Raw genomic sequence first — 17172 nt, 5'->3', positions numbered from 1 at the left:
TTTTACTCGTTTTTCCTTTTCACTTTACTAATTTTTCTTTTTAAAAACCAAAATTTTAAATATGATATTTTACGAAAGTATTGTAGAAAGGTAAATATACCAATGCAAACACAAATATTTGTTTGTGTAAGAAAAACACTTTTTTTTAAATTAAATCAAGGCTTTTTAATACAAATCTGCAAACATGAAGCTGATTCATTTTTTATCGTTGAATGAGGAGGACTTTGGTAAAGAGTGAAACTGGTTTCGATTGGAGAGTTATTGAAGCACCAAGAGTTCAATTGGAAAACGTTAAAAATGCATAACAAGTATAATTGGATTATCGCATATCTGTACGCTTATATCGATTGTCTATAATTTTCTATAAACGAGCTAATTATTATTTATTTAATTAATTTTATATCTATTTGTTCTGTCTAATTGCTGGTCGAGAAATACATTATTTTAATAGAATATCATTAGTCTTTATTTAACTTTGTAGAGCAATACTTTAGCATCTTTTGAAATCAGTTTTATTTTTTGTCGGTAACTCAGGAGAATCTTGAAAGTCGAAAACTAGTTTAAGTGAGAAGTGATTGAAGTGCACAAAGGATTCAATTGGAAAGCGTAAAAACCTAATTTTATCATTGCACAAATATCCGCGTTTGTAGGTTCGTATTGACCTTGATTTGATTTTCTATAGTGTCTTACAAAAACTAGTTAATTATTATTTATTTAATAAATTTGATTCAAATATCTTTTTTTATCGGATTTATTTTATTTTACCAGTTAGGCGATTTTTTAAATCTTATTTTTTAATTTTACAAATAAAAGGTTTTCACGAAAAGTGCAACATTTTTGAACTGTACTTATGCTATTGTATTACAGATATACATTGATGATTTTGGTTTTGGACAATTCCTGACAGCTAAGTGTTTGATGATATGTAAAAATATATTTATGTAATATGAGATCTATTAGCAGCCACCACCATATTTAAACATCCACGGAAACTGCTCATCACTTCTCACTGCTTCTTCGAGAGAGTTGTGGTAGGAATCTCCTTTACATAATTTGAATGTTGGATTTTTAATCTTCAATTGTACGATGGTTATTCTGGTAGATATAATTTTTCAAATATTATGGATGAGCATTTTCGCGATAGAGTAATCTCTAATCGGTATCTATAATGATTTCATGGACTTGTATAGATTTAGCTTTTCTATTCACCAGATTTAAAGCCTTGTAACTTTTATTTATGGAAATATTTGAAGAATCACGTCCACCAGAATAACTCTCGTACAATGGAGGATTTGAAAACCAACATTTAAACCGTTGTAGAAGGGATTCTCCTATCGCAACTCTCAAAGAAGTAGTGAGCAGTTTTCATGGATATTTGGATACAGTGGTGGGCTGCTAATAGATCTCATATTGAATATGTTCTTATACAGCATCAAACTTCCAGCTGTCAGAAATTGTTCAACATCAAAATTATCAATGTACGTAATGTAGTAGCATAAATATATTAATTATATATATTAATAACTATATAATTTTATGTAATTAAATATATTAATTATATATAGTAATTCAAAAGTGTTGCATCTTTTTGCGAACACTCCGCATAAAGTTGAATAATATCGTAAAAAGCGAGGATTCATCCCGTTTTGTGCCATTTACCATTTGAATCATGAAAATCAGAGAATCTTTCGTTGCTATGGGAGCGGAAGATCTATGAACAGTATAAGAGAGGAAAAATTCACCGCGAACCCGCAGCAGATCCATCTCGTACTTTTCAGGAACGACCGGGATCCTTTGTCGCGACAAAGTCCGGGGGGTGGGCTGCGTAAACGCTGGGCTGAAGGCTGTCAAAAAATTGTTCAGGTAAACGTTCGGACAAGGACGCACGCTCCAGCGATTCGAAACTGCAATAGTTCCCACAGGAATCGACGCCCATTCACTCCGAGGAGCCCCCAGATCGCGCGCAAACGTTTGCGAATCACATCTCGGGTATCGCTCGCGGCCGCTCGGCCGTGACAGCAGTCGGCTAGTAGTAAAAGCGTATCTGGACTGGCTGGTGCGGGTGTTGGCGGCGTGTTTACAGTGTTCCCCCTCACACACCTGATCCTATAATGCCTCGCCGCCGCCGCTGCCGCCGCCACCGACGCGCGGCGTGTCAGGTCGCGTCGAGTGAAAGGGTGAAACGCGCCCGGGCGTGAGCGGATTTAAAATTCGCCCAGCCTCTCTCATGCGAGATACCGCAGAACGTGAGTCATCTCGACAGTATTTCTCAAAGTCAGAACTCCTTCAAAATTTTTCTATCCTGTGTGTTATATGAAATTCGGCCGATGGTTTTTACAAACGATACTTCCGACCATCTGATATTGTTATTATTATTCAAAGCGACAGGGAATTTTATAGGGGTTATAGGTAATAGAGGAGAGTCCCCTATTATGAGACAGGCTGCTAATATGAGGTAGGGGTTTTTGCTAAACTAATAGGCCCCATCTGTTAATCTCATAATAGGGGACTTTCCTCTAACAATAAGTAATGCAATATGAAATAACAGCAAATTATAATAACAAAAAGTATATTAATGCAATAAGGTTGAATAAAGGATTTAAATGCAAACGTCAAAATGGAAAATGTCACAATTGTGTACTATAACAGAATACAATATTAGAGGAAGATCCACTCTTTGCGCGTATGCACAACTTAAAAGGCCCAATCTCTTTTTTCTATCACTCTAAAAGTACAACACAAACAAATTCATCACTGATAAAAAGAGATACGTCATTCCCTATACGATATATATGCCAATAATATATTTATAAAAATGCCAAAAGAAACTAGTGTTTTCAAAAATCAATCAATACCTTGAAATGTTTGACATCTAATACAAAGTGTTTTGCAAAAATAGATAACGGCGGATGTAAATTTCTTTCCCAAAATGTACAACTGTCAAAGTATCAAGCTCATATCACGTGTTTTGTAATCACTTTGAAACGGTGCATTCAAATTATGAATTTATCAATCCAATGTTTCCGTTCGGTTTAAATATTTTGAGAGCTCTGTGTCATATGCTACTCAGTGCTATCGACTTACAAATCAATATAGACAGAGGGAAAGAATAAACGGTTTCAATTTACGATGGAACCTGTTAAAATTCCAGTGGAAGCACAACAATCGGTAACGGAAAGATATAAAAAAAAAAGATTATCCTTTCACATGATTGATTCCATTCTCGATTGATTAGCGATACACGATGATAATCCCCGTGGCAGTGTAAGGTATTATCGATACACACATACATATATGATTTTCAATTTTCGTTAATGTGTGTCATTTTCATTTAAATAGCTTTATCAAGCTCAGTTAAAATAAACAGCTTTTAAATGGTAATAGAACGTATTAAATTTCTATGACTAGCGTAAATGAATATCGGATATCGACTGTTTATCAAGCTAATAATCTCTTCGAGGTGATTGTTTTAGGAAATATAGTGTCGCACTCTGAATATAGCGACTGATAAAATAATTAAGGCCAGCAAAGTCGATTATGAAAATCATAATAATAACTCGGCGCAGTTGTTTTACGCGGCTTGAATAGAGATAGCGGTAGCTGTTACTCTGCCGCATTAAGTCGCCGATAAATTAGGATTTCCATGAATAATAATATTGATTGTATGTGACAACTATTCTATGGAGAAAAAAGTGCTCTGCGGGGCATACTGTTCCATGGAACATCGCCTAATTGAATACTTAATTAATAGACAATTTACTCAATGGGGTGAATTGTTGGAGAAATTAATTACCCCGAGAAAGTTGCCCTTGCCGGGTAATTAATCACGGTAGTAAACGCGTTTTGTTGACTCATACTGTCCAGTAAAAAGAATCTCCTTACCTGTGGAATTTTTAATTTATTTCAATCTTCTCGATAACAGATAACGTTTATACTATTTTTTGGTCATACGTGAGTTTTTTACAACTGAAAGTTTATTATTAAAATAAAAAATCAATATGTTTGTTTCTCGTAATGAAATGTCACACATAAAATCGTAACTCGTAACATCCTTATAACTGATATCCGAGCATCCGATAAATGCAATTGATGCTCGGCTAATGGAAACAGCAACCTGCGGATCTGCTACTCTAGATGAAAGGTTAATTATGCAATCGGACTGCTCTCATACAAATACTGTTTACAAACATGTCCGCATCTACGTTCCACGTGTTAATTATAATTCTGATATTATTGGATAAAACATTCTATCATCGATTCCGATAAATCACCCCGTTATGGCAATTACATCAATAATTGCCTACTATGCAAATCTCATAGACAAAATATCATTAGGACTTTACCCGTCAGAGAAATATTCCGTTACAGTCATTAGCAAATTACTCAAACGTGCTCAGTAATGATTGCCAAATTATGAAGATGTTTGTAAGCAACTATATTGAGGAGTTATTAAAATACAAAAATGATGTAGCTAATGGTGATGTAACTAAAATCGATGAAAAATAGATTAAAGTTATAAGGCTTAATAAAAGGCATATATTTCGTTGGGTTGATGGATAGTCATAATGTATGTAAAATTTTTTAATTATTTTTTATATGTCAACAATTTTATGAGAAAAATTGTGTATTGTTTACTATATATAACGTATAACAACAACATTATAAATGAGTTCCATTTCTAAACGTAACGGTGAGAATTTTTTAAGAAGAATCGCCCGCTGTGTCAGTTTATACCTGGTCCTGGCGTTTGAGAAACCCTGGTGGGACGTGCCCGAGATCCTGTCGCTCTTACACAAGCTATTCCCTTTTCCCGACCTCGGGACAGGCCTCTCACATGCCCATGTTGTAGTAAACAATACCCCAATGTCTAGCCGGGGCTATGAACGGCTCACGTCTCACGTGTCACGTTCGGCCATTTGCAGAAGCCAGAGCGGAGATAGCCGGTCCGGCGGAGAAATTCGTGAGGCCCGGGAGCACGCTGCAGCTACACTGCCTGGTGAAGAAGTCCACGGAAGTACCGTCGTACCTCTTTTGGTATCACAACTTCCGTATGATCAACTACGACGTTGATCAGGGCGTCAACGTTAGCACCGACCTCGTCAGCCGGGAGAGCTGGCTGGAGGTGCCGCGGGCGTCGGACCGCCACTCCGGTAATTACACCTGCGAGGCCAGCAACGCCCAGCCGGCGCGCGTTCTGGTGCACGTCTTCAAGGGCGACAATCCGGCCGCGATGCAGCACAGCATGGCGTCCTCGCCGTCGGTGATGGCCTGCACCGCGTTGCTCACCATGTTCGTCACGCTTAAGCTGGCCCTGCAGACGAACTGGACCTTGTGACGTGCGTAAGTGCAGACCATGCGAGACCTGCGAAAACCCAAGGTGTGTGGTAGCGAAATTGTGTAATATTGTCCATTTATCGTGTCGCGTGATCTATGTCCGTGGCGAGGACGTGCCGTGCCCTAGTTTCGGCTGCCAAAGTTAGTAGAACCGGCGGTATACGGTTATGGTGGTGGTCCAGTTAAAGATTCATCGTTGTTATCGGAATGGTGTGGCACCGGAAACTCTTGGAGCTGCAAGTCTTGGCTGTGATTGATTACTACCCCCATTCGAACGATCAACCTTACTCTCGCTGCCGGGCAAAGTAGCAGCCGTAGGACCAGCTGTAATTATTTGTGTCATCGGAAAGGCGAATCCATTTAATCCATTATATGCACGTCTAATCATGGTTCAACGAGGAGCAGCAACGTAATACGCTAATGCAAAGCAGCATAATTGTCATCATCATTGCGAGATTAGTAGTGATCGATCATTGTGTGCTCGATGGTCTGTGTACCGACGAAGATTTCTGAGGCAGAAAACAGCCGTGTCTAACGGGGATCGATATAATAAAAGTATATAACAGTAGCTCATCATGTTCGCGCATGTATTTGAACGGTCGTCCGTCGGGCGAAAAAAAGAGTTGAGTGTTAGCCTGGAATAAAGTGCCCGCCATATAACTTCCATATGAGTCACACTATATCATTCATTCTTCTGTCGATCGATCGCTTACATTCCGTGTCACATGGACGAGAAATATTAGGTCGTAATGCAGAGGCGGACGGGCATCGAGAGTGCCCGGATTAACTTCCGCGAAGATCATATTCAGGATCGATCGTCTATGACTCGCGTGCGCTCGCGAGTGGAAAGGGCCGACTCTTCAATCCGACTAATCCGACGAAGAGTTCGACGTATCATTTCGATGAGCCGGAACTTCTAAGTGCGCGCGTAAGCGTGAGTGTACATACATACATACATACATAAATGTGAACATTGTAGAGAGACACTGTACGAGATTTATTTACTCGCTCGTACTCCATCGGGTGATACATATGTAATTAAGCGTTAAGTTTAAATCAGGAAAATCAGGTGCGCGCGACAGACGCGCTCCACCGTGCGTTCGTTCCACTTGCGCGGGCGACGCGCGTGAAGATAACCCAGTGAACACAATGTCTCCAAGACGTCATACGTCCCGATTTAAGACATGCGTGTTGTCTGGGAAGATTGATAGCGCGGATCGAAACTGTCCGCGATGCATAAGCGTCAATGGTTGCGCCTCGACGGCCGCGGCGCATTAGAGCGACGACGATGATGCATTCGTCGCCACGATGGGGGCATCGTTAATCGCGCGGTACCGCGCCGCTTATACTTCGTTCGTTTTACGAGGGTGTCGTAAATACGTTGCGGAAGAAATATGGCTCGCGCTCCGCGAAGTTGCGAAAGTAAACGTCTTTTCTCACGGGCGGCCTAAGATACTTTAGTGGCGGGTTAACGAGACGGTTAACGAAAGTCTGGTTGCAATATTACCTTCCTTCGGAAGCGCCGAGGCAGCACTTTGATGGGTGGTAAATGGACACACACGAGTGAAAGTAACGTTGAGACTAAACAAACTGAACTTGCTACACTATGTGTTCTGTTAGAGGGACGTTCGCGCGAGTCGTGAGCGTCGAAAGTAATAAGTGATTATTACGTTCCAGGATGCGAAATTATCGTGCCAACATTCTTTTATGATTAAAAGCTCGCCGAGAGCCAGGATACTAAAGGATATTAAACTGCTCGCATCAACAGGCAAAGCGTGTGTTTGTGTTTGCGAAGAAGTTAAGCTCATTAAATAAAAATGCACCACATTGTGTCACACTTGATATTTTTGAAATATTTTTGAAACAATTTGCTCGTCATCCGTCATAAATTTAAATATTCCATAATTTATCGTTTAAAAGATTATTATTTTAAAAAAGACTGAAAGTACGAAAGTAGATTTACATGCAGGAGCAATCACAAAATTCGATGAATTCGCGTCTTTCGAACGTCCGATAACGATGCGATCAGTTTAAGTAACATTATACGTAATTAACGATAATAAGCGCACCGCAACTGCATGTCGCTTATTTTACCTACGACTACCTAATTAGATGCGACATGCGTTGAGTATGCATCTTATACTGTTTTGCTCGATGCTCGAGAAAGAATAACGAGGCTTCTTTGTTCGAGTACACAGGAAATTTATCGATCAAATTGACGAGCGGAATTCATATGTACTATACCCGACCTATTTAACGTGAATGCGGATGCTATGAAGCGGAAGAGAGTGCGGTGCGTGCGCTTTCTCGATGACGAAACGGTAATTATTTAATCCTTTGACTGTATAAGTATGGACTGCCAGTAGGCTGCATATCCTATAGCAAAATTAAGCGAAAAATATTCCCAAATAACGGTTTTTGGGCAATCACAATCCGCGCGAAAATCAAATCATCATATTTTTACCAAATTCTGTTTATTAAACTATAAGTTATATATAATATATATTAATAATATTATTGTATAAACACAGCTTATCCATTTTTGTTATTGTTTTATTATATATGTAAATAATTTAATTTTGAGGCTAATTCCTCACATCAACATACCTAAAAAGGCTTATGGTTCACTCCTCGGGTTTTATTTATTTAGCGCGTGTTATTACAACCTTATATATAATAAATAATTAGGGATGATTTAATTTTTTTAATAATTAACGCAAGTTGGTTGGTTAGTTTTGTTGTCCGTCTCTCTCTCTTACCAATATACACACACTATACCTAATTTTTAGTTTTTAGTTAGGGAGGTCGCTACTTTTTGACAACCAATACTATATAGTCCATACTTATATAGTCAAAGATTTAATCGGTCTACGAGTAGCATGATTAACGACGATATATCCCGGATCGCTGCACCGCCATCGCCACTTCGCCGGCATAATTTTCCATGACGCGACCTTGCGCGAACCTGAAGCTGCTAACCTTGCACGCGTGCACCCGCCGATCGAAAGTGCAAGCGCTGGCTGCCGATAACCCTTCACCATACGCTCGCGCGCTCGCGTGCGAAATACTGACACTGACAAATTACGGAGTTTAGAACTTGTTAATCTTGATTATCACTCTCGTCACACACACACACACACACACACACACACACACACATACACACCGCCATCGCCGATGCGCGCGATGAAAAATTGTAGGGGCGCACGGCCGCGCGTACGGACGAGCGGAGCGGGGCCGGAACAAAGTTGCGAAGTATATATTGCGTGTTTTCGAAAGTTCGCTCTAAAGCTGACGGTAAACTGCGGACTGCTGGAATCACCGGATTTAATGCGCAGCATCCACCCGGAAGTTGGCGCAACGCGGTATGAACTTGAGCCGACTCCACCGCTGAAGGGAAAGAATTAATTAACTGACTTTACTAAACTTTTCACTCTTGGCGTTACTCTTGGTGTTTTCGGGGGATACGTTTATTGTCAAGAACGTAATGGATAGCAAGTAAGTTTTGGATTCCTTGTATGTTTGACTTTGGTATGGGTATCAGCGGCCATTTTATATTTCAGAAAATAACGCGGAAATAATTGAGGTGCCATTCTTTTTATTGCAAACTGCAGTTTAAATATCTTTAAGGTAAAATATTGTAATATTGATGAAAAATTCAGATCTAACGTAAAATCTCACAAAGCTGCAGTAATTTAGAAGATTAATAAGTATACGTGTAAATAACATGATATAACAAATGATTTTTATTGTTAGAAAATTATAAAATTTATTATACAAGTTCTATTTTAATCACTAAATTGAACGTAAGCGTAAAGCGTAATCATTAACGTCGATCTGTCCAAAATTTTCGGAGTGCGTGCGTCACAGGCGCGTGTGTGCGAATGATTTTCAATGGTACCCGTAATTCTCCCCGCTTCGGTCGGACTCGACTTCAGCAAATTCCAGCCGCCATCGCGCCAGTCGAATGTAAGCGACTCTCGCTGAGAATAATCTTGTATATTCGGTCTACGTAACCAGCACACATAATTAATCGCGATAATTCTGGCGTGATGCAGCGCAGCCTAACGATATTATCCCCCGTCGCTGCGCCGCTGACCTTGTTTATAACGTCGAAATTAGTTATACCCAACATTCACGAGAGATCGTGTTCCACGGCTACAAGTTGCGAGGAACATTTCCCCAGCGGATTTCCCAAGCGCATCGTCGCGCATGCAACGCGCGCTCGCTCTGTTCGCATTTAACCTTGGGGCGATGCGTTGGGAATAGGAACAGGTGGTGGAAAGATTTTCATATTAATAAATGCCATCGAGAGGAAAAAAGGGGGGGGGGAAACCGCGCGACTTTCCGGTTGAGATTTTTGTCCGGTTGCGGTATCCAGTTCTACGGAGCACGATGCTCCGGTTGTTGCGATTTCCACGAAACTCCCATCATTTTTCCTTCCTCTGCCCCGGCGCTTTTTTCCTTCCGCTGTTTTTTCCGCTCCCACGTTTCCTTTTTTTTTTGCAATTTTTACTGGTGAAATATCGTGGAAAATATGTCGCGTTGGATTTATTCGCTGTCGAAGCAGCGAGTTGATGCGATCATGCCCCGTTGTCCGTTTTTGATGATTGCTACTATTTTTGCGTTTTTCCGCGAGAAACACGAAATTCGCACTGGATCGCTTCTATCTACCAGACTTGTCTCGCGAAATAAAAGTGGCGGTCGTGCCGCTGTCCGTTTGTGATGATTGTTACTTTTTCGACGTTTTGCTGAGAAAAACAAAATTCGCGTTATATCGTTTCGATCTAGCGGACTCGCGCGCGCGCGCGCGAGTGTCACTAGATAAAAAAAAACTAACGGTTCGTTTTTTACTTTTAAAAACTTAATGTCCTTTCCGAACGATTGGCTCAATTAGACGAGTGATCAAATATACCGTGCCTAATTGCGAAAGAGAAATTTATGATGGGATTAAATTTTTCTACCCATCAACGAGCGAAAAAAATGGAAATGGACGGCGTATCTGGCAGCGTAGTCAGTGGTGCTGCGGGTTTAAATACTTGTTTCATTTACTCCTGTCCTCCATTAATTCATTATCCAGCAATAGGCGTCCCCCAGTGGCCATGTATCGCGCGCATTTTCGATGGAAATAATCCCTCGTATTGCGAATGGCACTCAACGAACGCATCATTCAGCCGCCGTTGAATGAAGAGATCTCGCTAATGTGTGAAAATCCGTTCGGCGGGCTACTCTCCCTTATACTAAGGAAACACGTTTTAACGACTGACTGCTTCGAAAAGGAATCCGATCGCTCGACGTGTGTGATTTCAAGTAACTTTAACGGTAATATCTCTGTAACTACATCGTCTGGAATATTGTTTAATCACTAAGCGTATAATAAATGGTTTAAACAATCATCCATCGTGCCTTTGAATGTAATTATCCTCCTATTGTATTTATCATAAGAGTGAATAGTTTCTAATTTTAACGAATTTGATTTTCGTTATTAGTATCGATTTTATATTATTTTGTTGCCCAGATATATTAACACTGGAACTACCGGATTAATCTATATTTATTTCTACCGAAGAAATCTTAGAAAAGAAAAGAGGAAAAGAGAAAATAAATAAATAAATAAAATTAATTGTCTATGTAATTTCAATAAAAGTCAGAGAAAATTTCAGAAATTACGGCGTTTTAAAAATGAGTAATAAATTATTAAAAAATAAATTAAATAATAAATTAATATAAATATTAAATGTGTAAATGCGTGAAAAATTATATAAATTCTAAATTATCTATGACGAGGTGCATATAATATTCCAGGATTTAGATAATTTACGTTACGAACATTCTGATTGGTACCTCTTCGGTAAGTATAATTACCACGCTGCAATTTGAAGCGTTGACCTCGATAATATCGGCGTGCTAATGACATTGTTTACCACATTAAAATTGACGTTCCCATTCGACCGGCGCAAGTCGATCATTGTGCCATGCTCGAATAGCACACAGGTGGATAATTTCTCATTAATTTACGAAATAGGTGATCCTCCCGTCGTCAGACAATTACGTTTCTGAATTGGTTCACGAAACTTAAGGTTACCGTCAAACAGTGTGGTTCTATATTGTAAACGACCTATAATTATAATTATTGTTTAGTTGCTATTAGTCTAAATCCTTTGAGTGGCATTGACGCATATATACGCGCACATTGTTTTATTTTTCTCCAGTTAGCAAGATTTTCACGAAACTTGCTACTTAGAGGTTTTTTGGGTCGCGAAATGCGAATTTGGGATCAGAATTACAAAATTCAAAATGGCTGATCCAATATGGCAATCCAAAATTTCGAAAACTTTTATAAATTAGCGGATTTCTATGAAACTCGGTACTAGGGCGTTTTTTGGGTTGCTGAATACGAATTTGCTGTCAAAATTTTAAAATGGTGGATTCAATATGGCGACCTCTAAATTTGGAATAATGCAATAAACTTCTGCGTTCTAAAGAATGACAGTCAAGTCCGAGAGGTCTTGAAATCTTACACTCAAAAATCAAGTAATTAACCCCTCGGTCAAGTCAGTCTGTCAAATCACCGTCGATCAAGTCAGTTCAAAAGAGGTCAGTTAGTTCAAAAGAAGCCATTTTGAATTTTCAAACTTTGACCCCGGATTCATATTCAGTGACCCAAAAAACCCATTAATACCCATAGAAATCTGACATAATTTTTATCTTGTGATTTTTTGTCTGTTTTTTAGTGCTTATTTTCCTGCCACTCAAAGGATTAACAAATCCATAATTTTGAAATTTGAAGAATAAGAATTTTTTATATTTCTTAGATTGACGCAAACAATGCAATAAATTTATAAATTTCTACAAACTTTGCATTACTTTAATGGAATAGCTTATTGGATATGGCCACTTCAGACTTCATATAATGTAATATTTTCGTAATTCTTAACGCTATCTTATCCAAAAAATAAGACAGTTTACGACAGAGCCGAATAACGTTTATCTGTTATTCTTTGTAAGTGCATATTTACAATATTTTACAATTTGGTGACCATGCTCAAAACCTATTAAACACATGTTTGGTTACTCGGTACAGTTCTGTTTTGGGATGAGACACTTGCAGACTAGTTCGAATGATTGGATTTAATCGTAATAACATCCATAGGATTTCTCTATGACCGCCCTTTCTCTCTCTCTCTCTCTCTCTCTCTCTCTCTCTCTTTCTCTCTCTCTCTACGTATGTATACATAGTTAAATTACGATAACTGTTTGATCCGTATAGACTATTAGATTAAAGCCCCGTATGTTATTCCATAAATGTAAACGCACTGATGAAACAGTTTGTAGCCAAGAGCGTGCTGATTACCTTGAGAAAATCAAATTTGCAGGATTATGTTCAACGGAACGTAATCTTACTCAGAGAGTTGAAATTGAAGTTTCAATTCTGAAAGGTACCATTTCTCCGCGATCAGGTTCGTATATTTTAATTACGATCGATATTATTCTCACGCGCCGTGACGTTTTGTGACGAATATAATTCTCGATGTAGTCGGAATATGTGTCGGAATATTTCGATAATTTGCTCAATCTTCGCATGACATACAATTAAACATATAGCCGTTTAATTCCAGTGTTTTATTATAGATATTCACAAACTCTATAAACAGATAAAATGTACGGATTTAGATAGATCGAAGATAGAAGTTATTTATTCTTTGCGTATCTGTCTATCTTTATTAAGTTATCAATTTTAGCGTGTCACACATATATCAATCCTAACATGTAGCTATCTATCCATCTTTCATATCAGAGTAAAGAAAATAAATTAAAAATAAAAGAAGCGTATAGTTTCTTTTATTAACATTCGCGATATAGTAAAATACTGATACTGCATGTATTGAACGCCATTCTTTTATGTGAGTGAATATACATTGAAAGCTATTTGTTTATAAAAATATCAACAAATTTTTATAAAAATTATAAATAATATAAGATGCACTAAAATAACAGTGTAATAAAATTGGAAATAAAATTTAATTTTAATTTAAATAAAAAAATTTGTGTATAAAGATGAAATAAAATAAGGAGTTTAGAGAATATTGATTAACATTAAATAACAAAACAAATTTTGAAAAAAAGGGTTAATTTAAATAATATTTTAATATATAATATAGTAATGAAAAATATGTAAATATTAAGCTATTAAATTTTTCAAAATCTATATATATAAGTACCGTCTTCTGTCTGTCTGTCTGTCTGTCTGTCTGTCTGACCGCGAACTACTTATTCGTTAGTGGACCGAATTTTTACCAAAAGTATATGAAATAGGGGTAGAATTTTCCGGGGAGTGCCATGATGTGTATAGTTTTTCGGAAATAAATTGACCGAATCTTAAAGAATTGTATATGAAGTAGGGGTAGAATTTTCCGGGGATTGCCATAAAGTGTATAATTTTTCGTTACCGATTTTTTTGGAAACCGGTTTCAAAATTTTCAAATTTTTTGAGGATGGCTACGATGAGTTTATAGAAAAATTGCTAATAATAAAGGGGTTTCCGATTTCTGCTCCAATTTCCGTAAATTTTGGGATATCGAGCTGAATTTTTTTTATGGATAATTTTTATAGATAATTTTTTGTTATTGATTTTTTGGAAACCGGTTTCAAGAAAATTATCCATTAATGAAAAATTAAACTTATCCTCCAAAAATTAAAAAAAATGTTGGCACTGGTTTCAAAAAAATCGGTCCATTAATACTTATTATTTCTCGAAAGATTTGAAAAATTTTGATTTTCTTCAAACCGGTGCAAAAATTTTCCTAATTTTCTGGGGAGTGCCATAAAGTGTATAATTTTTCGTTACCGATCTTTTTGGAAACCGGTATCAGAAATTTTTCCAATTTTTCGGGAAATAATTGACCGAATCTCAAAGAATATGAAACAGGGGTAGAATTTTCCGGGGAGTGCTATAAAGCGTACAATTTTTCGTTACCAATCTTTTTGGAAGCCGGTACCGAAATTTTTCCAATTTTTCGGGAATTAATTGACCGAATCTTAAAGAATTATATATAAAATAGGGGTAGAAAAAAAGAACTAAAGAATATAATAGAATTTAATTTTTGGAGGATAAGTTTAATTTTTCATTAATGGATAATTTTTTATTAATGAATTGATTTTTTTGAAAGCGATGCCAAAATTTTTCTAATTTTTTGTTAATGATTTTGATGAAACTGATACCAAAAGATTACTAATTTTATGAGGATGGCTACTACGGGGTTAAAAATTGGGGTTTTTATGGGGTTCTATTGGTGCTCCTAATTAATGGGTGAGTTTAGGGAGAAGGGAATAGATTTTGAGCCCGCGCGAAGCGCGGGCGAAAAATCTAGTATTAATTATATGTAGTAAAAGAGAAAATAATAAAATAAAAAGTTGCAGATATTTACGAAAAAAAAATAAACAGTAACATAAATTAACAAGTAAATAATATTTGAGTAAATAGTATTTGACTTCAGTCATTAACAAAAAACGTAGTACTACATACTGACTGCCATTTTTAATTTGCAAAAAGACATAGCACACTATGTCACCTGCAGTCGCGAATGTGTTAGAGAAGATTAACAAATGTTATATATGTTTTAAATAAGCTTATCTTTATTACCTATTTAATTTACTAACCTAACTTTATAGCTAACCATTTCATAGTTACAAGTTTCCTGCCTGGAAATACGAAACTCTTGTGCGTAAACTTTGTGTCACTTTGTAAGTAATAATATGTTATGCCTCTAAGAGCTAGTTTCAGTGAGACACTTAAATGCATGTACATTTTATTAAGAATTTATTATTTATATGACTGTATATGTATATGTTTAATTAAATGTGAGAAACAAGAAAGTATGAAATTTATTTATATATTAGGTATTCAATGTTGTATGCTTATAAAGTAGCATGTTTATAAATTATTAATAAGTTTATCTTGACATTAAATAACAAAACAAATTTTGAAAGAAATAGTTAATTTAAATAATATAATATTTTAATATATAGTATTGTAATGAAGAATATGTAAATTAAGCTATTGAATTTTTATATCAATTAGTAATCATAAATATATGTATTTACCCATTTTTTTGGATCATTATAAAACGCGTTTAAATTTGAGTTTATTAAAATCATGTCTAAACTAATTTCTCCGAATGTGCTCTTCTTATTTTAATTAATATAAAAAACTTATTCTTAAAAATTAATCTATCATCAGATTATAAATGACTTTCAAGTGATTGATTGCAGGATTTTCCGCGTCGGCCAAACCGGCGGGCGTTAATCTTCCAATCGTGCGCCTAAACCTATCCGAAAGTTTCACTCTCTCTCTCTCTCTCTCTCTCTCTCTCTCTCTCTCTCTCTCTCTCTCTCTCTCTCTCTCTCTCTCTCTCTCTCTCTCTCTCTCTCTCTCTCTCTCTCTCTCTCTCTCTCTCTCTCTCTCTCTCTCTCAGCCGGTCGGCAAACAACGCTTCATAATCAGGTGAGCGCATTCACGGTCGAAATACAAATCAACATTTCCGGCATGTAGTGCGAAACGAACGGCCGCCCTTTCGAAGTCATAGCCTGACACGCTCTACGGATGCGGAACAATCGATTCTTTCAGCCGCGTGACGAAACTCTTCTGGTTGGTTTCGGGTTGGAATCGGGTACCAGCACACCACCAGCGGCAATTCCAGCCAGCATCCGTCGACATCTCTCCAGCTAGGTAAATATGAAACTCACCCACACATTTGCGCGTAAACACGTTGCACCGCGATCGCCGATTGTGCAAAACAAAAAAGGGGGAGAGGGGAAAAAAGAAAGAAGAAAAAAAAAGGATTTCAACGAGCGAGCGATGCACGTCGCGGCTGCTGGCCCCAAATGGGCGCTGAATTCACAATCAGCCTCCGATATCCGAGCGTGCTAAATTTAAATCGTTAATATCGCGCAGCGACACGTCGTCATTATTCCAGGAAGATGACTCTAATCTATTCCCGCGGTCTCGTCATAGGCGTAGGGCCGATTGTATTATACATATACATACGTTTGCTGATTCTGTGTCCTTGATAGGGATGCGCGCCGTCTCGTAGTTATAGGTATGCGCGCCAGTCGGATCCTCTCTCGTCGGCTCACCGTCGTCATTCCGTGACAATCTTCCTCCGTGTATCCGCGCACTTAGGCTACGGATCTCGAAGTAGCTCCGGCTATCTACATTGGGATAAAACCCGGATTATTATATGTACTCGCTGTATATATCTACCCGGCGAACGGACAGAAGGGAGTGTCAGCATGAAAACCATGACGGATATCACCCTCGCTTCTGATAACAATGCCGATAACCGCCTGCGCAAATCCACTGACGCCATGGCGTTGTTGCCATGAGCCACGGTTGATTAATTCACGTTGATTTTAATTCCCTCGCCGGCGAGCCGAAAAGCCCGAAATATACTGAGCTGCCAACCAACGGAAAAATTGCAATATCTCATTGGGATATAATTCGTTTAATATCACTAATTTATTGTAATTGTAGCGCTAATAAAACTGGTTTGGAAAAAAAATTAAATAATATAATAATATATAAAATTAATAATAGTTTAACGGGCTATGGAGCCTAATAATTGCGTGGCTTGACCTGTTTATTTTAAGATAAAAATATGTACGAAGAATGGAAGCCGTCAACGTAAATACCAATTTTATAATACTTTATAATAGACATTTATTCATTACACTAAGTCATCAATTCTGTATAATAAAATACGTTTTGATAAATTACAACATTTTAAGCACGCTAGACAGTATTAAAGCGATAGTATGAAAGTTCTTTTAATGCCCAAA

At 37.6% G+C, this 17172-nt stretch overlaps 1 protein-coding gene across 1 annotated transcript in view; it reads left to right on the top strand.

Annotated features, from left to right (window-relative positions):
• LOC139781015 (lachesin) overlaps window positions 1-10730 on the top strand; it is a 73548-nt gene extending 62818 nt beyond the window's left edge. Inside the window, exon 4 of the mRNA XM_071719797.1 lies at window positions 4923-10730. Coding sequence (XP_071575898.1) covers window positions 4923-5335 — 413 coding nt within the window. The 3' untranslated portion in view covers window positions 5336-10730. The remainder of the gene's footprint in view (window positions 1-4922) is intronic.
• The last annotated feature ends 6442 nt before the right edge of the window (window positions 10731-17172 follow it).

Source organism: Temnothorax nylanderi, unplaced genomic scaffold (assembly GCF_030848795.1).
Source record: "Temnothorax nylanderi isolate EJ_2023f unplaced genomic scaffold, tnyl_v1.0 TNYL_tig0310_pilon, whole genome shotgun sequence".
NCBI classification, from domain to species: domain Eukaryota; kingdom Metazoa; phylum Arthropoda; class Insecta; order Hymenoptera; family Formicidae; genus Temnothorax; species Temnothorax nylanderi.
Note: the sequence above shows the minus strand (reverse complement) of the source record. Positions and strands in the feature narration are given on the sequence as shown.